This window comes from Colletotrichum destructivum, chromosome 1 (genome assembly GCF_034447905.1).
Source record: "Colletotrichum destructivum chromosome 1, complete sequence".
Taxonomy (NCBI): domain Eukaryota; kingdom Fungi; phylum Ascomycota; class Sordariomycetes; order Glomerellales; family Glomerellaceae; genus Colletotrichum; species Colletotrichum destructivum.
In genome coordinates, this window is record NC_085896.1 from 6,158,580 (window position 1) to 6,182,092 (window position 23,513).

The following is a 23,513-nucleotide window of genomic DNA, read 5'->3' on the forward strand; positions in this document are numbered from 1 at the left end:
TAAAGACGGTCTTGTATTGTGGAAAAACAACCCCTGAATCTTTTTCGACAGTGTTTCCCAACGCAAGTAGACTGAGTTTCTGCTTTCGCGTTCCGGCATGCGTTCTTCAAGAACTTTCTTTGCACCCCAAGCTAGATACATTGGAACTAAAAAAAAGAGACTGGTCCTTGAGAGATGTGCAAGAGGCGGTGGACCGGTTTCCAAACGTTCAGTACCTCCTACTAAGAGGTGGACTCAATGGAGTAAGAGTGTCGGTAATGAATTCTTCCCTTCGACGTCTAGAAACCACATTCGCTAATACTCCTCGAATACAGGATCTTGTCTCTACCATTCAGCAGCTCACTAAGCTTCAGACACTTGCCCTTACAAACAAGCAATATGTGCCCCGCCAGTATCCTTTACAAGGTCAAGACCTTGCCGACTACCTAGAGCGGATTGACGATTCCATACTTAATGAGGAACAAAGCGTCAACGCCTTGGAGCTTTTTCAGCGATGTTCAAGCCTGCAAAGAGTATATTTACGACCGTACTGGTTCTGCCCAGTCAAGAGGCTTGGCAAGGTAGTCGATATAAAACCAACAGCCCCTTGCTCTCAAGACGCACCTACTGAGATAACAGAATGGCCGGCAATCTCGAAAGTTACTAGGCCTCGTTTTTCGAAGGCAGATCTGAAAGCTGCTCTCCACTCGGATACATAAAGTAGCAGGTGAAGTATTGCGTAGCTTACTTCTCGGGGTGTTTTGACCCGCTGTTGTATGCATGCATGCTTAGGGGTAGTAAATGCAGAGTTCTTGTCGACTATTTCTTCTGTAATATTTAAAAACAGAGTTAGTTCCGAGGGATACTGTAATTCAATAGCCTCAAACAGCCCTATACCGTCTTTTCTTTGTTGCAATTAGTCCTCAAAGGCGGCACGCGGTACGCGTAGGAGTGCTGTAACCGGTGCCCAGAGCGCCGACCGCCCCGATGCGAAGACTACATTTGACGCGGCGGCAACACTGGCGATCATACCTAGCAAGCCACAGTTGCATCAGTACCTGCTGGAGGACTTGAAAGATCCCCGGTCGCTTGCCGTTGTCGCCCTCGTCTTTTCCTTGACGTTCTTGTTGCTCAATCAAGGATGCCAGCTTCTTCTCGCTTTGACACCATGTCAATGTTGAACTAGTGAAGGCGATAACTGTACGTACGGACTTCTAGTCTTTTCTTATTGATTACTTGTTATTCTATGGACACATAGTCGCGGTTTCTTTCTGGTGTCACAAATCGGCCTCACATTTTGGCCTCATATTTCGGCCTCACACTTCGGTTTCCTCGACTCTGAACCGTTGCTCGGCCTTCCCCACCTGATCTGACACCGAGCCGGATCTGGCGGATATGCCCGAAGTCAAAGTCTCCCTGCCGTCTTGCAAGTCGAATCTGCTTCGACACTTGCCAAAAGAAGCGGTGAATCTTTTGTGTGTTTCTTGCAGTCCGGAAATCGCGCGCAACAGCAGCAGTTGGCGTCTTCTGGGTTTTCGGCTCATGGCCAGGGGCTTCCTCGTTGGCTTCCGCCGTATTTTCCATCACCGCGTCGCCTTTTGTCTTCTTCACCTCCATACTTTCCCAACCAGACATGGTGGCGTTCGGCCGTTCTTCTTGCCCGCTGTTGTCGACCGGCCCAGAGGCAGGCAGGCACACGCCGCCCGTGAGATCAAGGCGACTGGTCGTCTCGGCTTCCACCTCAAACAGATCATGCATGCCAACCTCAAGCAAAGCGATGAAGGAGGCCTCCTCATCCGCTTTAGTCTCGGCCGTTGTGTCGGTGTCAACCATGACGAAGTCCTCCACTTTGTCGTTGAGACCTTCATTGAATAGTGCTGTTTCTTTAGATTCCTTTTGTTGTGCTGGGTTCGTAGGGTCTTGGTCCCAACGGGCCTCGTCTTGCTGGTCGTCCAACCCGATGCCGCAGTCATCAGCAACATCATTGTCAATGGCCTCGACCTCGTGAGGAGCATCCGAATCTCCATTCGTGACTTCATTCGTTCCTTCATTCGTGATTTCATTCCCTTCTGCGTCTTCGGCTGCGCTGGCATCGCCCGCTCCCGTTGCACTGTCTGTAAGTTCCCCCACCTTGTTGTCGCTCGCCTCCACCGTAGTTTGACTGGGCTCGGGGGTAGTCTTCCCCCGTCGACGGCGTGTGACCCGACGTTGACCTCCAATTCCGCGCATGCCGTTGGTGAGTTCCGCCAGCTGGTCCAGACCTACGTCAGTTCGAACCGTCCGAACCCCAAAAGAGTTGTCTGTTGCCAAGACTTACAAATTGGTTCACGTCAGGAATGCTTTGGCCTTGAGGGACGTACACAGCCCCGTCTAATTCTCCATAGGTCGGGTTGAAATGGACGACGGCCGAAAACACTCGGGCGCCCTTGCCCAGCTGCACGGCTTTGCGTTTCGCGCTTCCCCCACATTTTCGGACCTTCTCTTTAGCCTTTTTGTCGTGTATAAAGACGATCTCGTCCGACGCCACAGGGGCCATGGCTTCGTGACTTTGAGTTGATCTGAGATAATCTAAGTACGAATGTGATCTGATCCATCGCTGCGTCGGCCGAGACTGTAGGTCGTGATGTGACTGTATCGCCCTCAAATACCATATCTCTCGGACGAAAGCCATTACGAGCTCTGTGGTACAGTGTGATGCGAGCCGCTTTGAACTCTCATCAACAACATTCCCCCTTGTGGCTCGTACTTCACAGCGCTTTGTTGATGTTGAGCCGATTTGTGCTCTGCCAACCGCAAGCCAAACAGCTGAAAATGGCTTTTTCTTGTGTTTGCGAATCTAGCCGTCGTTCGACACTAATGTTGTTGTTGTTGTTGTATTTAACGCCATGGCGGCAAGGGTGGAACCCTTGTCGCAGACCTCCCGAGGGGTATGTGGCGTGGAGAGCCGTGGGCTAGGACTATGCACTTCATACATCGCCCTTCCTTTCGTCCTCCAAATCCTGCCTGATGGCTACTATGCCTTCTATCTGTCCCTGGTTCCCGCTGGTTCCCCAGATTCATTGCTTCCCGTCTATTCCCTATGAGGGTTGAGTTGGCTGTCTAGACCCCGTGCCGAAGCCCGTTCCCTAGTAGCGTGGGCAGATCTTCCGGAAGAAGTTTGTCACGCCGAGGAAGGCCTCAAAGCCTTTTGGGTCAGTCATTAGTCCCTTGAAGTATCGTTCAAGGGATCCCATAGGTCCTATGGGGTCGAGCGGACCAGTTGGGTAGAGGGTGGGCCACTGCTGCCTCCTCGCCAAGGTCGCTGGGCAGTAGACCAGATGGTCTACGTCTTTTGCCTCTCCGCAGGAGCAGGTTAGCAAGGCTTCGGTGTGGTTAAAGCGTCGGTGATAGTGTTCAAAGTCCCCGTGACCCGACCGGGCCGCTAAGAGGTGGTGAAGGGTGCTCCGTGGTAGGGCGAGTTCGGGAGGGCAGGAGAAGTGTAGCCTCAGTCCAAGCTGGGTGTACCGTTCGGTCGCCTCTTTACCCCACCACTGTCTGTACTGGTTTCGTAATCTCTCTCTGCCAAGCCGTTTGATCCCGGAGAGCGTAGCTAGTTGGCCTAGAGGGACCGGCAGCGCTGTGCCCTCCTTGGCTAGCCGGTCCGCCTCTTCATTGCCCTTAATCCCCTGGTGTCCTGGCGCCCAGTGGGTGTGGATGCTGTATATCCTAGCAGCAGCTTGGATCTCGAGCACCGCTGCTTGCGAGGAGTCTGGGGCCTCGCCCCGTATTCCTTGGATGACACTGGTGTTGTCGATGCAGATGTGTATGGGTTGGCCTTGGGAGGTTAAGAGGGCCCGCCGGAGTCCTATCCTCGCCCCTTCAGCCTCAGCGTCGAACACCTCTGCTAGACCGAGTCGGCCGCAGCCCTGGGCCACGCGCCTGTTGCTGCGGTAGATGACAAACCCATATCCTGTGGCTCCGTTCGTCGCTTTGGAGCCATCTGAAAAGACAACCATGTGGCTGTCTGGTACGGTATTTAGCCAGGCCTGGAAAGCTTTGGCTGCCTCTTTCTTAGTCTGCAGGACTATCAGGTCTTGTGAGCCTGGGAGGTACTGCGGTTGGATGAGTGCTGGTCTCGGGCATTTTGGTGCAAGGTCTGCAGTCCGTTGGAGCTTCGTCTGCTGCCGCCCTCGTTGGGAGAGCCTCGGGACAAGAGGGTGTTGTGGATCAACCTTCTTTAGACGTGCTGCGAAGCGGAGGCGGACTCCTTCCAGAGCCACCTTGCTTGGTGGTAGTCCAGCATCCCTAAGGAGGCTGCGTGTTGGAGTTGTTTTCCAGGCCGGCAGGATAGCCCTTGCTGCCGTCGTGATGACCCTTTCGAGCTTGATTGCAAGACCCTTCTGGCCTGTACTGACTTCATCTGTCGGGAGAGAAACATTGCGGCCGGTATCGATGGCTCTGCCAGGGGCTGGCTTGGTCATGCCTCCATACCAGGTCTCGGCCCCGTAGAGAGCGATTGGCAGGACGCAGGAGATCACAGCCTTGCGTACAGCAGCGGCCGGGAGCCCGCCTTTTGTGTTTGTCAGGTGTCTAAGATGTTGGGCCGCCTTCGTCGCCGCAGCCAGCTTTGTTTCAACATGGTGTCGGAAAGAAAGCCTCTTGTCGAACCAGACCCCTAGCCAACGGATGGGCTTCGTTGATGCTACGATTCTAAGGTGTCTCGCCTTGATCTCTGGCAGATCTCTTTGCTGATTATGTTTCCTTGTGAAGTGGATAGCCTCGGACTTCTTTGGGTCAAAAGCGACCTTGTTCTCCGTTCCCCAGTCGAGAATGCGTGTGATCTCCTGGCCGAGGGTCGCAGCATTACTCTCAAGGGAGGGGCCCATAGCCAGAAGGCCGATGTCGTCTGCGTACCCGAACCGAAGCTTCGGGTCTTCTGCTAAGATGTCTGCGATGTAAAGCAGGAAAAGAATAGGAGACAGCGGGGAGCCCTGGGGCAGCCCGCAAGCCAGCGGGAAGTCCTCTGTTGTTGCGTCCTCCAGCCTGACTCTGGCTGTTCGGTTTGAAGCAAAGTGGAATATCAGTTTGGCCAGGCTGTGAGGCCAGCCTTGTTGGCGTAGCCGGACAATCAGCCGGTTCCGAAGGACAGAGTCAAAAGCCCCTTGGACGTCCATCGTCACCAATGTAGCTGTGAGCCCTTTGTCAAGGGCCATTTCGATGTCGTGGGCGAGGCAGGTGGTTAGGTCAACCGCTGACCTGCCAAGTAGAGCCCCTATTTGTTGTGGGCTGGTCACCCCTTCTAGGATGGTAAGGTAGGACATTCTTCTGGCTATCAGCCTCTCGAGACCTTTCCCAAGACAAGATAGTAGGGCTATTGGCCGCCAAGATCCGGCTTTTGAAAAGTCTGTTTTCCCTGCCTTCTGGATCATAGCGACCTCCGCTCTGCGGAAAGGCTGGGGGAAGTAGCCCGTTTGTATGCAAGCTTGGAACAGTTGTCTGACAGGATCAGATATAAGGTCCCAGCAAGCCCGAAGCAGCCGGGTTGTGATCCCGTCGATGCCAGGGGTCGTGGTCCTTGTCAGGGTAGCCTCCCTCAGCTCTTCTCTACTGATGGCATCCTGCCAAGGTACCCGTCGTCGAGAGACCGTAGGGACGTCGAACGGGTCTCCGGGCAGGTCATCCTGGGCACTGAACCTCTGTAGGAGGGCTCTTCGGAGTGCTTGGGCTTTACCCTGAGTGTCGTTGATCGTCTGACCCTCCACTACCAGAGGGGGGGCTCTTACCCCTAGGCTAGCCTTTCGCCAGCCCATAATCTTGTAGAGGTCTTGGTCCGAGGTAACTCCTTCGATCTTAGCAGCCCAGTAGGCCCGCTTAGCTTTCCTGACTGTACTCAAGAAGGCCTTCTGCTCTTCGAGGGTAGCAAGGCGTGGGGTCTGCTCTAGTTCTTGGGCTTGTCGGCAGCAGGCCTCGCGGTACGTTCGGTGGGCTTCTGCGCACTCCTCCGTCCACCAAGGGGCCCCTTTCCCATGCTTACCTCGTTTCTTTCCTACAGCCTGGACAGCCGTGGAGAGAAGGTCGGCTAGTCGTTCCGCTTGGGTGTCCAACTCGGCAGGGGTAGGTTCGTCCTGCAGAGTAGGTAAGACTGAGGCTCCTGCTCTGATCAGGTCTCTAAACCGGGGTAGGGCCGAGTCTGCGACTGATAGTGACTGTGGTTGGTCTGTCTGTTGTTGTCGGTGCTTTTGAAGCGGGATCGTTGCGATAATTGCTTGATGATCGGCCCCTGGGTGCAGGTGTGGGCTGACCACTGCGTGTGCGAGGGGAATGTTTGAGAAGGTAAGATCGAGTACATGGCCTTGGGCATGGGTCGCAGTCCCTGTCTCGCCGATGAGTGCCAGGCCGTGGCTATCTGCCCAGTCTGCTATGTCGCCCCCTCTGTTCCTGTTCCTCGATCCAGGCTCCCAGGAGTAATGATGAGCGTTGAGGTCCCCTGCTACAAGGACTCTTTCTGGCGGCCTGTATTCTAGTAGGGTTGTGGTTGTGTGAGATTGTGGGTCTCCTGGTTGTCTGTATACGTTAACCACAGTAGTTGCGTTGTCAACTGTGATCCATAGGATGTCCCTTGTCTGGACGGGCCTCTGCTGCTGGGCCTTCCCCTTCATCCCTTTCCGTATGTAGGTCATGACCCTAGGTCTGGTTTCCCTGTCCTTCCAGAAGTCCACTGGGACGTAGGAGTCAAAACCTGGATGTGTGTTGATTTGCATTTTGTCAACATAGCCTATCCAGGGTTCCTGGACCAGTACAATGTCGATCAGCTCAGCCCAGCAGAGCTCCAGGAAAGCTGTGTGTGCTGGCGACTGCTTCCCTACGTTGCACTGAGCTATACGTAGCACCTGCGGAGAGGCCTGCTTCGGCCTACGTCTCCGAGTCGAGTTCCAGGTGGGTGTAGGCATTAGCAACGTTGTAATCCGGTTTCTGAGCTACCCTCTGACTCCTGCTCAAGAGAGGTAGGATAGCGCGGTTAGTCTGGTTAGTCTGGGGAGGACCCTCGGCGTCCTCAGGCTCATCCTCACTCGTGCTGCTACTATCGGTGTCCCTGTCCCCGAGGCACATAATTGAGCTCTCGGAAGGTGTCCTTGTGCGTGGCCGCTTGGAGCCGGGCGGTTGGTCCTGGTCGGAGGGGGGGAGGTCCCCAGGCTGTTGGGTGCTGCTCCGAGAGGCGCTTAGACTGGCCTCATAGAGGGCGTCATAGACCTTCTGTCCAACTTTGCGGATCCGGGCCCGCTCCTTCCGGACTAGGAGGGCAGGGATGCCGTTCATCGTCATAGGCCTAGCTGGACAATTCTTGTGGCTAGCCTGGAACGGGCCGCAACAGTTCGCACACTTCGGTTTAGCTGTACAGGGCCCAGTCTCGTGCGAGTCTGTAGGTCTGCTGCAGTTGTTGCAGAGCGGCTGTCGGTTGCAGTAGCTGTTTGAGTGGTAGCCCTGGCAGCCGGGGTCGTGTCTGATGAGCGTCTTCCTCTTCTGAATGAGTTGGGACCTGCTACTTTGGTTGAACAGTCTGAAGGGCTGTACCTCTGTTAGGAATGAGATGACCCAAGAGACTTCGTTCGTAATGGGGTTCGGCCCAAGGCGGGATTGCCGGGCCCGGGTGGGCTTCAGTCTTGTCTGGGCAAAGACCTCGTCCTCGATCAAGGTGGCTGGGTCCAGGGCGTCCCCGTCAACGCTCCACAGTTTGGCTGGGCAGCGCGGGACGACGTAGGTAAACCACTTTATAGGAGTCTCTATCTTGTAAGCCCCTAAGCAGGCCGCTAGTTTTTGCTTGTCCGCGAGGAGGCCTTGCTGGATCTGCTTGTTTGATGGCCTCAGTGAGTATCCGGTCGCAATGTGGTAGATGTGAGGGATATCTGCCAGTTGGAGGCCAAAGGTCCGGCAAACTGTCTGGCGGAGGGCAAAAGGGGCGTTCTTTCGGGCAGCCGACAGGCCCTCCTCCGAGATGCGGGCGAAGACCCGGAGGTCCTCTTTCGGCTGGGGTTGGGGCTGGGGTTGGGCCTGGGATTTTGTCTGGGGTCTGGCCTGCGGGCGGGTCGGAGCCCGGTGGGGGTCTGGAGCTGTACCTGGTGCCGAGGCCGTGACGGCGGCCCAGCTCCGGGTCAGTGTCGGAGCATGTTCCTTGTTGATGAGCTTCTTTAGGGCTTGGATCACATAGGCCGTAGCCTCTTTCGCGATCTGCTTCCTGGGGCCCTCAAAGCTGGAGACGACATTATCAACAGATTGCGCGATGGTTAAGAAGACGTCCTTGCGGGCCTCATAGTGCCTGGCCTCCTCGTCCAGGGCGGACAAGACAGAGCCAGTGGCGGTCCTACCAGTGGCTGGAGTTGAAATCGGAGGCCCCTTTGCCGTTGGGGGAGCTGGGTTGAAGGTGTTAGGCTGGTTTCCCGCGAGGCTGGGCCGGAGTGGCTGAGTCTCGGTATTGCGGCGGCGTTTAGCCCTTGATGGAGAGGTTGGCTCTGGAGGTGGCCCAGAGCCCCGATCGGGGCCGGCCGGTGAGGCCGGCAGCGGTCCGATGCCCGCCGGAGGCTGTGAGGCCATCGCGGAAGGGCTCCGGAGCAGAGAAGTGAAGAGTTTTCGGCTGTTAAGGATTCTAGTGGTTCATCACCTGATTCACTAACAGCGGATGCCAAGAAAAATTAGGCGAGAGGGAAGTTGTGGTCAACGCCAAAGAAGATGAAGGATCTGGCTGGCCAACTGAAGCTATTCACAGAGCTGGAAAATCACGCTTCTACTCAACGCCTCCTATTCAGGAAGGTAAAAAAAGGCTTCAGTGAGCAGGCTTATCAGTTGGCAACTGCCCAGCACAAGCTGGAGCTTCTGCAGTCCCAGGTTGCCAATACTGCAGCAAGAAAAAGGAGGGCAGTTCAGCTGGATCCAAACACCAAGTTCGCCAACATCAAGGACATCCAGAAGGCCCAAATTGAGGCTGGCGAAAAAGAGGATATTACAGATGGATCCAGCGAGTCTGATTTACCTAGTGAAGCTGAAAGCTGTATTGTGGTGGCATCTAGGTGCAGTTAATAGTTAATTGAACACACTGGTGTTGGTGGGAATGCCCTCTTTTTTGGGTGGTCGGAATGGGGGGGTGGTCGGAAAGTGGGTATGTGACGTTACGTGCTCCTCCTGACATTGAGGCATTCCATGCATGCGTTAGGTGCACTGCGTGCTGCATTCGCAGGAGGTCCAAGGCGTATCTGTAGACTAGATATGCCGATGTTGGCTTCCATGGTCCATGTGTATTCGAATCGTTTGTTTTGGCTCGGCTCAGAACTGACATCGGGTTTGGGTGCAAGTGCCTGTCACTTTACGGCTCCGCCCGAGATCGGTTTTGGACGCTCATCTTAGTCTACCTATCGCAAGTATTGGTGAATGCCCCGCAGACGAGCTGAGCAGTAGAGTAAAGATCGAGTGTTCTCGGCCATGCAACAAGGATCTTGCTTTCTTCGCAACATCCTGTCCTCCAAATCCGCGTCTGTTTTTCACTTTTGGTTCCCGCAGTCGAGTTTGGAAGTCGACCGACGTCTTGCGCCGCAATCCCGTGCTAAGAGCCGCTTCTGGCTCCAAAGGTGGGTATCCTGAACTTACAACAAGGATCCTGATTGTTCCGCCACATACCGGCTCATCATGCGATTCTCATAGCGGAGACCGAAAATCGACCTTTGGCACTGGTGCAACTATGCGCTGCTGAAAGACTTTTATGGCTTTTAGAAGTGGACGTCCCAGCCAGCAACAAGAAGTTGGCCTGCACCAGCACATCGCCTGTCCGTCGGACCCATAACTAGCTCTTTCTAGGAGCCAGTTTCGGCTTTTGGGGGAGCCTTTCCAGCTTTCCAGCCAAGCAACAAGGGCCTTGCTTGGCTGTGTGCATGCACTGTCCGCGAGGTCGACATCCCACCCCGATTGCCTTCTGTTGGAATCGCAGCGGATTCGATATACCGTATACGGCAACTTGGGTGACGAAGGGGATAATACTGTTGTTGTTATTATCCTTTTCTGCGTGTGGAAGGGAGGAAGCTATCTAGGGGCTGGCAGCCGAGCTGAGGCTGGTAGTTGTGAGCTCTCCCTGTCGGCCGTAAGTACCCCGGGCCCGAATTGGCCCGATCGGCCGAGCCGCGCTAGATGGCTGATATCCAGTGATATCCTATCCCGACACCTTCATACAGTACCATTGGGGGTTCGTTACTTCAAAGAGCCGATTCTGACTAGATGGTGAATATTCTCAGCCACGCAACGAGGTCCGTGTACCCGTCCGCGGGATCCATGTCCCGCCCATTCTACGGCTTTTCAGGCTGATGTCACAATTTTGGCGCTGCTGCTGTCCCGGGTCAGCCATGTAGTGAGTTGGGGTTCGGTTAGAAAACCGAACGGTGAGCATTGTGGCCCGCTGACTCATAATCAGGCACTGCCGTTCCGTCACAGCTGCAGCCAAATGCCAGGAGCCGGTTCTGGCTCTTCATGGCGCCATTCTCAAGCCTGCAGTAAAGATCTTGCTTGTCCCGACATAAGCCCTTTCCGGAGAGTCTGTATCTGGCTCTATTCAATGTATTGGAAAGTCGAGGTCCAGAAGCTGGCATTCGTCGCCGTTGGAACGACGCGCTTCCAGCCGATTCTGGCTGTTGGGGTAAGGCCTTCCTAGCCACGCGACAAGGGTCTTGCTTGCTCCCCGCTTTTCCCTGTCCCGCCTGCAAGATCGTCTTTGGCTCTTGCCAGGAGCTAAGCCTGGCTGGACTCCGTCTCTCCTGCCACACGCCATGGACCTTGCCTGCTACCCCATTTCCCCTGTCAGCAAAATCCAGCTCTTGCTCTTGTTCAGAGCTACTTTTTCTTTCCACCACGTACCCTGTCTGCAGGATCCATTACCGATTCATCCTGCAGTTTCCAAGGCTGGGAGCCCTGAAATCAACTTTTGACGCCAGAGCAATTACACGCAGGAAGCTTGCAGGCACCAGCACATCACCCGTCCGCAAAACCTGTACCAGGCTCCTTCTATGAGCCGGTTTCGACTCTCGGCGTAGGGATTCTCAAGCCTAGAAGAAGGATTCTGCTCATCCCGACATGTGCCTTCTTCTTAACATCCATTTCTGGCTTCATCCACTGTACTGGAGAGTCGAGATCCAGAAGTTGGCATTCAGTGCCGCTGCAACCACGTTGTTGGTGGCCGCTTCTGGTCCCAGCCAGCATCTCGCTTGCTTACCTAATTAGATCACCCCTGTCTTGAGCATCCGCATCTGGCTCTTACCAGAAGCCAGTTCTGGCCCGTCCTCCCAGCCACCCACCAAGGACCTTATGTTGTTGTTGTTGTTGTTGTTGTTGTTGTATTTAACGCCATGGCGGCAAGGGTGGAATCCTTGTCGCAGACCTCCCGAGGGGTATGTGGCGTGGAACCAAGGACCTTACCGACCACTCCATTTCCCATATCGGAAAAGTTGGATTTGGCTCTTGTTAGGCGCTATTCATAATGTCCGCAAAATCCGTTTCCAGTTCCCTTCAACCGGCTGAGTTTGGAGTGAGATTATCCCTAGCCACACGACAAGGATCTTGCTTGCTGAGTCATGTCCCCTGTTCGCAAGATCCAAATCTGGTTCTTTTGGAAGGCCATTTGTCACTTTTTGGTTCCGGCTTTGGGAGCTTTGGGAGACAACCTGCCCAGCCACGCGACTAGGCTCTTGCTCTGTTGTGTAGAAATGGATGCCGAGACCTAGAGATCCAGTTCCAACATCGCCGCAACGATGAGGCAGGTGCCAGTTCTGGCCTTTGGTGGAGGATGTCCACAGCCACGCCCCCAGCCACGCAACAAGGGTCCTCCTTGCCCCAATGCCTCCCCTGTCCACACGCTCCATATCTGACTCTTGCCAGGAGCTGGTTCTGGCTGGTCTTCCCAGCCACGCAACAAGGAGCTTTCTTCCTCTACTACTTACGGTGACTGCAAGATCCATATCTGGCTCCCCATTGCTATGTTGAAAAGTCCGGAACATGCTAAGAGCCTGTTGGGCTCGCAAGATCCCAAGATGAGTCATCCAAGCTACACAGCGAGCACCTTGTTGTGCCGTGTATGGACCCCGCAAAGATCCATTTCCGGCTCCTATTAATATAGTGGAAAGCCATGGCCTGGAAAGCCAGTTGTAGCGCACCTGCGACAATGACGCGGAAGTCGTTTCTGGCTTTTGGTCGAGAGTCTTCCCAGCCATGTAACAAGGAGCTTTCTTGCTCTACCACGTGTTCTATCTGCACAGTCCATATCCAGCCCCTGCAGGAGCAGGTTCTGACCTTTCATGGAAGGTGTTCTCAACCAGCCGACAACGACTTTAACTGCTCTGCTACGTCCCCGTCTGCAGAATCCATCTCCAGATCCCAATTGTTACCTTGGAACCCGTGACCCACAAATCGCCTTTCGACGCCGCTGCAATTCCATCTTGAGAGCCGGTTTTTTTTTGTTAGGAGTCACTATCCCCGGCCATACAGCAAGCACCTGACGTCGCCGTGTATCCTGTCCGCTGGATCCTCTTCCGACTCCTAGCCTTCGTCACTCTAGGTCGGGCCCCGAAAATCCATTTTGACAGCGATTGTGCACATGGCGGGCAGCAATGAAGCGAGAGAGTCGCCTTTTTCGCTCCCCATTCCCCCAGTTGTGGCAGTGCCCGCTCGCTTCCAACATGGGCTGAGTCATAGCGCTTGACGACAGCACTAGCGAGCAAACAAACCTTATCACTGTAATTGAAATGCCCATTTCCGGCTCTGCTCGCCAGCTGGAGCACCATCAATCTTCACAACCAGAGGTGTGCGGAGTGGATTCTTTCGGCAGTCACACCATGTGAAGCGAGTCCACACACTCGGTGCGTATGTTTGTAGGGGAAGCGATGTATGCTCAGAACTGAGTGGCCCTCAAACATGCCGCAATGATCATGGGGTCACGGTCAAACTGCCCAGAAGCATCATGAGCTCAAAGCTTCACTCAGTATTCTCACATGATGTCAAACAGTGTGTCACATTTCTGATTGACTGAATGACAGGGGTCGCTCGTGGGCAACCTCTGGGCTTAATTCTGCTCTTCTATGTGCGTCTTCTTCCCTGCATCAAGAAGGCTGGCCTTGAGATATGTGAGAGCGTATGAGTCAGCTATGGGTCGGAGTAGACACTCTAAGAGACAATCGTGCTTATGTGCTGTGTAGAGACCAAGGACGTCGACCAAAACAGCCACGCATCCATTATACCGGTGACAGCAAGCTGCAGGAAGCAATCTAACACGTGCTGAGGCCTGGGAAACATCGCCCCTGACTATGTATCCGAACCTTGGTCTATCACTTGTGCCCATCTGATGATAGAACCTCGTGCTTCGATTCCGCGACGGTTCCAGGCCATCGGTGCGTCGACAAGGCGCCACCATCGATGACCAGGTCCGCTCCAGTGATGAACCCTGCGCCCGGCCCGGCCAGAAACGCAACGATCCCGGCGATCTCATAAGGCGTCCCCGTCCTGCCAAGTGGAGTATTGCTGATCATGCTTTGCGCAAAGGGTCCCTGCTCCGATCGCAGAACTTGACCAAGCATAGGCGTCTCGATGGCCCCGGGGCTAACGGTGTTGATTCGCACTCCTTTGCGTCCCCATTCAGCAGCCTTGTACTGAGCACGGACGATGCAACCAAGCTTCGAGACACCATAAGCGTGGCTTGGGTCCGCGTCGTGGTCCAGCTCGTGGTGCGTGATGAGGGAAGCTGTCGGGGCTGTTGCCAGATGAGTCTCCAAGTCCGGGTTGGGAGGGAGCAGGTGACCGGCAACCGAAGCTATGATGGTCAGGGAGCTTCCAGGAGGCATCAGTGGAAGAAAGCTGTCAAGAACGAGAGCGGTGCCAGTAAGGTTGGTGGCGTAGATCAGCCGGGTGTCGTTTGCGGCGCTGGATACACCAGCCGTAAGGATGACGGTCTCGATAGGACCGAGCTCGGCGGCAGTCTTGGCGAAGGAGGCGACCGATGTCCCGGAAGAAACATCGATATTCTTTGTTGTTACGAGATGACCGGCGGGGCCGAGCGAGCCCTTGGCTGCGGACAGGGCAGCGGGCGAATAGTCTCCAATAAGAATATGGTGCGATGAGCCAAGTCGACGGGCGAGGCAAAGTCCCATGCTGCCAGCTCCAATTACGACGAGTAGGGGGCGTGGCTGTGTCATGACGTTGGTAAGTAAGAAGTAATGCGATGGGCTCAGTAGTTGTTGATTAGAAATAGTATCGGTTCAACTGACACTCTGTAGGTATTAACGGCTTGACCCTCGCTTGAGGGGAAACTGAGCGCTGAGTGAGATCTCCGGCGTTTCTTATACTGTGTTGATTCTCGTTAGCGTTAGAGAAGAAAGAAACAGAAGTGCTGCAAAAGAGCCATATTCTGATATTGATCACTTAAATGCTCCGGCCCTGGCATGCTCACGCAGGGAGTTCAGAGGTGGAGGCAGCTCCATTAATAGCTAGCGTATAGTGACATACGATCGGGGCGCGCCCCAGCGTCAGCCGATCAGACGAGATGCCGACCTGTTTACGTCAGTACTTGAGTTCTCACAGGCATTAGAGACAGGAACCCCAAATGGAACGCCTTTATGATACATTCATAGCCACTTCTCGTTGCGTACGTGGGGACTCAGCTCGGTCTGGCTCCATACCTAACTATCAGAGTGGCCTCGTCTGTTTCCACACTACTTTCATCTCCTCCACCACTCCTATCATCATTCCCAAAATTGATATCTGTGTTTTTCAAACAGAATGCCAAGTTTGCAAGGTAATGCGTACTGTAAGAGACCATGTCCCTTGATCACTGTAGCTACTAATTGCCGTGCTGTTGTTATGTAGCTCGGAGTACCGAATACATATCGTGCTTCGAAGTTGGTAGTAGCGACGAGGACAGGCGCAGTAGCGGGGCACTTTTGGCGATCATAACATATATCTTACAAAATTCTGCAAGTTGGATTTTCCAAGTTAACTATCCCACTTCACGCCTAGCTTGACATGCCGTCTCTCGAAGACCTTCGGATCATTCTTTCTGTGTTGAGGGAAAACTATTGGCCTTACGTCGCTCGCGTACTCGAGAATTCAGCTAGTAGTCCGCTATTCGACCTTGTTAACCCCAACTACCTGACTCTCCCTACATCCTCCAAAGACCTGCAACAGCGCATCAGGTATAATTTCATTCGATTTCACGCCGCCTACATCGTCATTGTTACTTTCGGTCTCTTTGCCAAGCACTGGCATGTAGCTGCTGCTGCGACGATGATCCACAAGCTAGGCACTTTTATGACCAGTTTTGGTCGTGGAGACGCTTCTCTGCAGGCCGACACTGATCAGAGTGGAATTCCCAGATATGCACATAATCTCGTGCGTGGTATCTGGCTTTCATCATGCCTGTGGTTTTTTTCGTCATTGTACAGCATGATGACTACTACGCTGCAATTTGCGATGGTATTTGCGGTTCACGCGGTGATGCTGAACTCGAAGGCAAGGCTGGTGGAGAAGCAGTCTTGACGAGAGCGGCTGTCGATGAGGTCGGTTGATAGGTACACATGTCGTTCTGAACCAGAGCCTCGAGCAATGCCGTCGCTACGGACCATGAATTGGTGAGTAAGTGTTTTCCAAGTCGATTCTGTCAGAATCAACTAACGATGTCTGATCACAGCAACGTAGTGCCCCGTCCGGGCTCATACGTCTCGAATCACACTGCAAAAAGCTTGCCCCGCGGTAGCTCAACTGTCTTACTTCATAATGGGGATTTGGTTCATGGAGATAGCGAACAGATGCTGGATTGTAGCGGGCTATTCTCATCTTCAGATTCACCCTTGCTGGAACCCCCGAAGCCAATCCTCCCCTCGGTTTAGTTGTTGGCATATTAGTATCTTGGCACGCTATTGGTCTGTGTGCACACACTCGTCGTGATTGATGCTTGGTGTTCGTGGGTTGCTGAATAGTCGGTTGGGCGTTGGCGTGGAAGTCTTTGCCATAGATGAGGGGGTTTACGTGAAGGGCCACACGCTGTTTCTCTCGGATCACGCGATAGCGGTTTATGACACCGAGAGCTCTTCGGGCCAGGCTCGGGCGAATCTCCCGTTAGAAGCTGGATAGTGTAAATCCCGACGATAACTCGGACAGTCTTGGTATTCATCATGCAATGGCTCCCTTCCACATTGTGATAATGACTACCCCACCAGCACCTTCTTTCGAAACGTTAAGGTCCGTATCCTACGCGCAGCTTGGCGACCAGATGAGCGTCGATCTCGCTCTTCTCAGTAAGTGACACCGCCTATCCCCATGCTCTGCAAAGGTGTTGTTGACCTCTCTAGTGAGTTGTCCTTGGTCATTATTGGAGCCTGAATTGAAGCCGACGGAGCCGCTACTTGACATTCAGAGGCTTACTAAGGTCAAACCTTACATTGCATTCTGTATCCATTCCTCTTGTTGTGCACGTTGAAAGTGTCACAGTGCTCAGCCACAAAATGCATAGCGAGATGCGGGTTCGGGTGGCTTGCTCCTAAAACGGCTCCGCAGAGAAGATAAATATGTCGGAGAATCTGCCTGTTCGTCTTTACCTTGCAGGAACTACTGGACTATATTGTAACAGCGACGGGAAACGAAAACAATGATGCCAATCGGTAATGAGCTAAGAAAGCGACCGACACAGCTCACTATCTCCAGATATGACCAGATGGTCTTGGAAAACGACAAAGACATCGACTGGTGGTGGTCGCTGCTCGCCAAGATCTTTTCATGGTTGTTGCTCGCGGGCTACATCGTCTTCCCTTCCACGTTTGCATCTTTGCGGCGATCGAGGGCCCTCGAAAGCATGGGTGTGGTCGGGTACATAGTGTCGAGGGGACTGAATGATTTCTTAATCTCTCTTGCGTCCATACTCTCAGGCAGTGCGTCTATCGGCCTTGCCTGGTTATGGTTCAAGTGGCGCACGAACTACATTTGGGTAAATCAGCAAATCATAATGTGAGTCCTGCGGCCCACGTGGTAGACGCCGCTAACAATCAGTCCTACGCTGGTGAATTCCCTGATGGGGTTCTTTTCCACTCTGCTCAATCTCTATACCGTCCACGGCGGCGAGTGGTCCACAACGGCGATCGTCACCGCGACGGTAACAGCTTGGTGGCTATTTGCATCTTGCGTTTTATGCCTCATTTATCGATACCTGCTCAACCAGCTACAATGTGTCGAGGTGAACGACGTAGACCAATCGAAACTTCCAGATAAGATTTGATGGCTCTGGTACTATAGACTTCTAGACTTCCTGCAGTTTGACACACTGCTAGTTACTCATCGGTATTGAATAGGTGGCTTCCTATTAGCTTTAGCGACTATCAACTTTTAATCGAAGGCTGCTCGGCTGAATCCACCCTTGAAGTAGTTATCAAGTTATATGATCACTGCCCTTTCTTTTCGAGTTAAGAAACTGTTGGAATCACAGGGGATTCGATACAACGTATACGGTAGCTTGAGTGACGAAGGGGATAAAACTGTTGTTGTTATCATCCTCGATTCTGCGTGAAGAAGGGAGAAAGCCATCTGTGGGCTGGTGGCCGAGCTGAGGTTGATAGGTTGAGGTCCTCCTTTTCGGCCGTAGCTATCCCGGGCCCGAATCGGCCCGACCGGCCGAGCCGCGCTGGATCACTGGCATCCAGCGATATCATATTCCAACAATCACGTAGGGGCTCTCAAATGAAAATACAATGGCGTCTACCTCATGTACCTTTTGGCTGTATTGTACAATTCTCTCAATCTCTGCGTCCATCAGAAGCCAAAGTAGCACACAGCTCTTGAAGGAGGTCTGACGTGCCGTGTGGGGATTGTGTCATGATCCCGGCGTACAGTCAGCAGTGCAGGCTTCACAAAGGTCTTCGGGAAGTACTGCGACGTTTATACAAGAGCGCACACTCTCTTCAAAGTCACTTGAGGCCATCGCAAAGCCGGTGATGGTTCAACATGTCGTAGATTCATGATTATGGTTGTGGCAGCAAATGTCGGAATAGGATATCACTGGATACAGCCATCCAGCGCGGCTAGGCCGATCGGGCCAGCTCGGGCCTGGGGTAGCTACGGCCGACAGGGAGGACCTCAACCCATCAACTTCATCTCGGCCCCAGCCCCTAGATAGCTTCCTCCCTTCAACACGCAGAATCAAGGATAACAACAACAACAGTATTATCCTCTTCGTCACTCAAGTTACCGTATACGGTATATCGAATCCCCTGTGATTCCAATAGTAGTAGCTCAGATAACGACAATAGCCAGGCGACCACGGGTGATCAGTTCATAGAGAAAAGACACGCATTCATCAGCAAGTAGCGTAGAACATCGTGAAGCCATCCCTTCGCAATAGCCGGATGAGAGAGTCGTTCTTATGAGACGTCCGAATAATCACGATGTAAGGCTTTCATTCACGTATGCAGACAAGTTTGACAGTTGTATATTGTGATTAGCTTGGTCGGATCCGGCGAAACGGTGTGGTAGAATGCAGAGTTAATACGCGTAGGAGTTCAGCGCGTGAGGGGGCGTTAGTCACTTGATAATCGCTTTCGAGGAGTCTGGCGAATGTACGTGTAGCTAATAGTCTTCTGGGGGTGCTGATGTAGAACAGCGTTTGAGACTGTGCGGGCAGAGAAATCGTCTAGAGAAAGAGGCTTCACATGTTGATATTACGAGGATCTTGGAACCTCAGAGTCTGCATGTCACCAAAAAGTTCTTTTAGCCCAAAGAAGCTCTTCCCCGCATCATGGCTAAATGTAGCTAAAAAAGGTCAAATTTTCGGGCACCATAAGCTAGATGGTCTGGAAACACACGACGTGCTCATAGCCTTGAAAAGGACGTCGAGTTCGCAAGGAATGTTTATAACCTCCTTGTTAGACATCTACACAGCCCATATGAGGTCGGCACTTGGCCATTCAAGAGTAGCAGGACCGCTTTACTTCCTCTTCCATCGCGGCCCAAGATAGGGGCGTTTGGCCAGAGTTATCGCTTAAGTAGATTGGAGCGCACCCTCTACTAAGAAGCAACTTGACGGTTGTTTTACTTCCACTCTCGGCGGCCCAGTATAGTGGCGTTTGGCCATCAATATCCTTTGAGTCGATCTCAACCTTGCCGGTGTCGACAAGCATTTTGACAACTGCCTCATTTCCGCTCTCGGCGGCCCATGATAGTGGCGTTCGGCCGTTGTTATCCTTCGAGTCGACGTCAACTTTGTCGGTGTCGAGGAGCAGCTTGATGACTGCCTCTCTTCCATACCAAGCCGCATGTGAAAGTGGCGTTCGGCCGTCGTTATCCTTTGAGTCGACATCAACCTTGCCGGTGTCCAGGAGAATCTGGATAAGTGTCTCGTTCTTACTCATGGCTGCATAAGAGAATGGCGTTTGGCCGTGATTATCCTTTGAGTCGACATCAACCTTGCCGGTGTCCAGGAGCATCTTGACGACTGCCTCCCTATTACACAAGACTGCCAATAGAAGTGGCGTACATCCATCATTATCTTTCGAGTCGATTTCAACCTCGCCAGTCTCGAGGAGTAATTTGACGATTGCCTCGTACCCATTCATGGCGGCCCATGATAGTGATGCCTGACCTTGCTTTGAGCGGATCTTAATCTTGCCTGTGTCGAAGAGCATCTTATCTTTTGAACCGACCTCTACCAAGCGTGTGTTGAGGGTGATCTTGATGGGGTTGGAGATGTAGCTTTTGTTGTTCTTAAATACAGTACTGTACGCACACGCACACACACACATTTAATTACGCCCGGCGGCAAAGCCGAAAGGGCAACCCAAGCTGGTTACACGTACATTTCTGACTTTGTGTCCTGGTCTCCTTGCAGCCATACTGCCTCCACTTTCTGCTTACTCCTCCATTTTCTGCCTTCTCGCTTCGAATAAAGTACACTTATGGGCATATGTCACTTCACGTATTTGTCGAATCTGATGACTTTGAGCTGCTTGCTAGGGCCAAAACCGGATGTCAGCAAGTACAGTCGCATAACGTTTCTGCTCACTCGCATTGTCACCCAGCACGTTGGCTCCATAGTTCGTTTAAATCAGGCAGCCATCGCTATTTTTGGCGATTTGGGGAGCACATTACGGCTGTTCTTGGCTTTCGAAACACTGAGAGCATGTTCAGAGGAGGAAGCAACATATCCCCCTAACTGCAATCAAATTCATGATTTTGATCCATCTCAAAATCCGCTGATACATCATTCGCAGCCACCCGCTTGCCGTCATGGGAGACCGTAAAGTCGAGGCTGCTCCCGTAACTGATTATCTCTGTGTCCCATTCGAGTCGATAGAAAACTCTCCCGATAGGGTTGGTGAAAGTTGGTAAAGACTCAAAAATCAATCTTTCTGTTCCAAGTGATGGTACAACACAATTGTTTGACTCTTGAGTCTTTGCGATTAGGAGCAGGTGATGAGGCGGAGTAGTACAGTATCTCGGTGAATCTTTTGGGAGGATTCTCAGAAAGGCAGTAGTAGCTATGACGGATAGCCTTGGTGTCACTGACATCGGTGCTCTACTCATGTGTTTAGAATAGACATTATGGCACCAGTCATCCATATCATACCTGCATTAGGAGCCATTGCACTTGGTTGTGTGCTTTTCACTTCATTTCCTTGGTGTTTCACGTTCTATCAATCTTCAAATGGACTTTTGCGTCGCAGATTGGATTGGCGACTGTTCCATAGGTGAGCCGTGCGATTTTTGACTTCACTGCCATTGAAAGACCTGTGAATATACTACGCCGAGCCAGCCCTTGCATCACAGCACCCCGACATATGTGCACTCCAGCTGTATTTAGCAGCATAAATTCTCACAGAGTGTTGCAGTGCTTACGGCCTAGACCCTTGCGATTGTAGAACTTCTGCGTCACCAGTGGCAACTTCTCGAGCAAGGTGGTTGCAGAGGTACGGGCAGCGGCCAAAGCCTCCCACGAGGATGATGTACTCGCAAGCGTCAGTGATAAGTCTTGCAAGGCTTTGAGATTGACTATTACCTTTGAAGTCTTGTCGTAATTCAGTTCAATTGCTTGGGCCTGTTCTTTGACTATTAGTTCCTCAACTTGTTTGGCGATCTTTCGAAACACTGGGTCCAAGTCCGCATGATTGAGTATCAGTGTTTGTTTCCGCAAGGTGCTGCTGTTTCCGTTGGTTTGGCGAAATCCTGGTTGATTGAGTAATGCATTCAATAGAATGATTCCAAGGTTGGACTTTACCTTTTCATTATCTGAGCGCGTTTGCCGCTCTCCCGCACTCATTCACTTCGCGCCTACGTCTCGCCAATGTTCAAGCAAAACAGATACATCCACATCACAGAACATCGACTTTAAAACTCTTGAATCCAGGCTGACAGCTGTCACAAAGACCCTCAAGGGATAATGCAAGAACCGTTCGGTAGGCCAGACCTGCGCCCGCAACAAACATCAAGCTGGGTATCCTGGCCCTCCTTCCAGACGACAAGGCTGCTCTTGTGTAGATAAACAAAAATGGCTACTCTTTTGGCGTTAGTGCGTATAGATCGTGGGTGCTCACGCCGACTAGAGAGCGCTTTCGCTTCTTTTGAGTGGGTGGAGGTAGAGGAGTTGGTCCAGGACTCCAGACGTCTTGGAGATCCCGAGAGGTTAACGTCAACAACCCCTTATTCGTCCACCCCCCTTATTCGTCACCCCGCACGACGCGTAATCCTATGATCATGATTTCTACCCCCTCATTTCAAACTATTATAACAATTGCAATTATTACTCAAACAACATCAATCTTTCACTACAGACTACTCTTATCATTATGAGTCAATATACCGAAAATCAGATCCAACAGGCCCTTATTGCTGTTACTGATGGCAAGTCTGTCAGGAGGGCTGCAATTGAATGGGGGATTCCTCGATCAACACTGGAGTATCGCATGCGAGGCTGCCAAACCAGATCTATAGGCAATAACTATCGCCAGCGATTATCGACTGATCAAGAGCATCATCTAAGTGAATGGGTGCGAATCCAGCATGCCCTACGCCTTCCACCAACCCATCGCCAGCTGAAGGACTTTGCAGAAAGGATCCTTCAGATCAGTGGCGATAGCCAGCCTATTGGAAAGAACTGGATCCAGGCCTTTATCAAAAGGAACCCATCTATCAAGGTTAAAAGAAGCCGATCTATCGATTCCAACCGTGTTAATGGAGCAACTGCTGATATCATCAGACCATGGTTTCAGCATCTCGCCATACCAGAAGTCAGGGCTATAAAGCCACGTAATCGATATAATATCGACGAGACTGGAATCCTTGAGGGCAAGGGATCTAACGGCCTAGTCCTTGGATGTGCTGAAGTGAAGGCAGTCCAGCGGAAACAGCCTGGATCGCGAGCCTGGACCTCTATGATCGAGTGTATCTCTGCTGATGGGCATGCTCTGCCGCCCCTTGTTATATTCAAGGGTAAATCAGTCCAACAGCAGTGGTTTCCTCTTGATCTTGGCCCTTATACCACCTGGACCTTCACAGCAACTGAGAATGGCTGGACAACAGACGAGACAGCAGTCACGTGGCTGAAGGAGGTGTTTATTCCATTGACAGGGGCAGGGGGCAAGGCGGAGGCAAGGCTGATGATCCTGGATGGCCACAGCAGCCACGTTTCAACAGACTTCATGTGGCTATGCTATCAAAACAACATCTACCTACTTTTTCTGCCACCTCACACCTCACACGTCCTCCAGCCTCTTGATCAGTCATTCTTTGGGCCTCTGAAGGCTGCCTATAGGAAGCAACTAGGGTACTTGGACCTCTGGAACGATTCAACTGTTGTGGGCAAGAGAAACTTCCTTGGCTGCTATGGAAAGGCACGTCTGGCAGCTCTGACAGGGCAGAATATCACTAGTGGGTGGAAGTGGACAGGGTTATGGCCTGTCTCTGCCAGTTATCCCCTTAGGAATCCTTTGGTGCCTGACAACAGCCCTTCAGCACTAAATCAGCAGCCTCAGAGTAGGTCTGCTGATGACTGGGACTCTCATACGACTATAGTCACGTGGAATACACCAAGGAAGCCAGCTGAGCTCAAGGATCACCTGGACTTATACAGCAAGTTGGATAACAGCAGCAATAGCAACAACAGCACCCAACGGCTGTTATTCAGAAAGGTCCAAAAGGCCTTTTATGATAAGGATTATCAGCTGGGAGCTGCCCAGCTGAAGATCAGCATGATGGAGTCCCAGATGGACAGCATAAGGAAGAGGAAACGTAAGGCAGTTAAGATAGACCCCAACACTAAGTTTGCAAGGATCAAAGACATCCACAGGGCTCAAATTGAGGCTGGCGAAGTCAGCGATGGTCTAGATGAAACCGGCGGTAGTAGAAGCCCTAGTGGAAGTGTTGGCAGCTGTATTGTAGTAGCTGATAATTAGTTGTGTTAATTTCAGCGATTAATAGTTATGTTGTGATGCTTATGATGCGGGGTGACGAATAAGGGGGGTGGACGAATAAGGGGTTGTTGACGTTACCTGGCCGCCGGTCCC

At 52.5% G+C, this 23,513-nt stretch overlaps 5 protein-coding genes across 5 annotated transcripts; 2 read left to right on the plus strand and 3 right to left on the minus strand.

Moving 5' to 3' along the window:
* Positions 1-1,269: 1,269 nt before the first annotated feature.
* CDEST_01864 (uncharacterized protein) lies at positions 1,270-2,515 on the minus strand (the record flags this gene model as incomplete). Its single annotated transcript, XM_062918023.1, has 2 exons — positions 1,270-2,229; positions 2,297-2,515. The coding sequence occupies 2 exons, from the start codon at positions 2,513-2,515 to the stop codon at positions 1,270-1,272; spliced, it is 1,179 nt and encodes a 392-aa protein (XP_062774074.1).
* A 10,548-nt stretch (positions 2,516-13,063) lies between these two features.
* CDEST_01865 (Putative short-chain dehydrogenase/reductase SDR, NAD(P)-binding domain superfamily) lies at positions 13,064-14,332 on the minus strand. Its single transcript, XM_062918024.1, has one exon. The coding sequence runs from the start codon at positions 14,169-14,171 to the stop codon at positions 13,308-13,310; it is 864 nt and encodes a 287-aa protein (XP_062774075.1). The 5' UTR covers positions 14,172-14,332; the 3' UTR covers positions 13,064-13,307.
* Positions 14,333-14,997: 665 nt separating this feature from the next.
* On the plus strand, positions 14,998-15,510 carry CDEST_01866 (Putative prenylated rab acceptor PRA1; the record flags this gene model as incomplete). The annotated part of the gene is made up of 1 exon (XM_062918025.1): positions 14,998-15,510. The coding sequence occupies one exon, from the start codon at positions 14,998-15,000 to the stop codon at positions 15,508-15,510; it is 513 nt and encodes a 170-aa protein (XP_062774076.1).
* A 1,108-nt stretch (positions 15,511-16,618) lies between these two features.
* CDEST_01867 (uncharacterized protein) lies at positions 16,619-17,242 on the plus strand (the record flags this gene model as incomplete). Its single annotated transcript, XM_062918026.1, has 2 exons — positions 16,619-16,974; positions 17,017-17,242. 2 exons carry the CDS (start codon positions 16,619-16,621, stop codon positions 17,240-17,242), a joined length of 582 nt encoding a protein of 193 aa, XP_062774077.1.
* A 1,681-nt stretch (positions 17,243-18,923) lies between these two features.
* On the minus strand, positions 18,924-19,640 carry CDEST_01868 (Putative ankyrin repeat-containing domain superfamily; the record flags this gene model as incomplete). Its single annotated transcript, XM_062918027.1, has 1 exon — positions 18,924-19,640. One exon carries the CDS (start codon positions 19,638-19,640, stop codon positions 18,924-18,926), a length of 717 nt encoding a protein of 238 aa, XP_062774078.1.
* Positions 19,641-23,513: the final 3,873 nt, after the last annotated feature.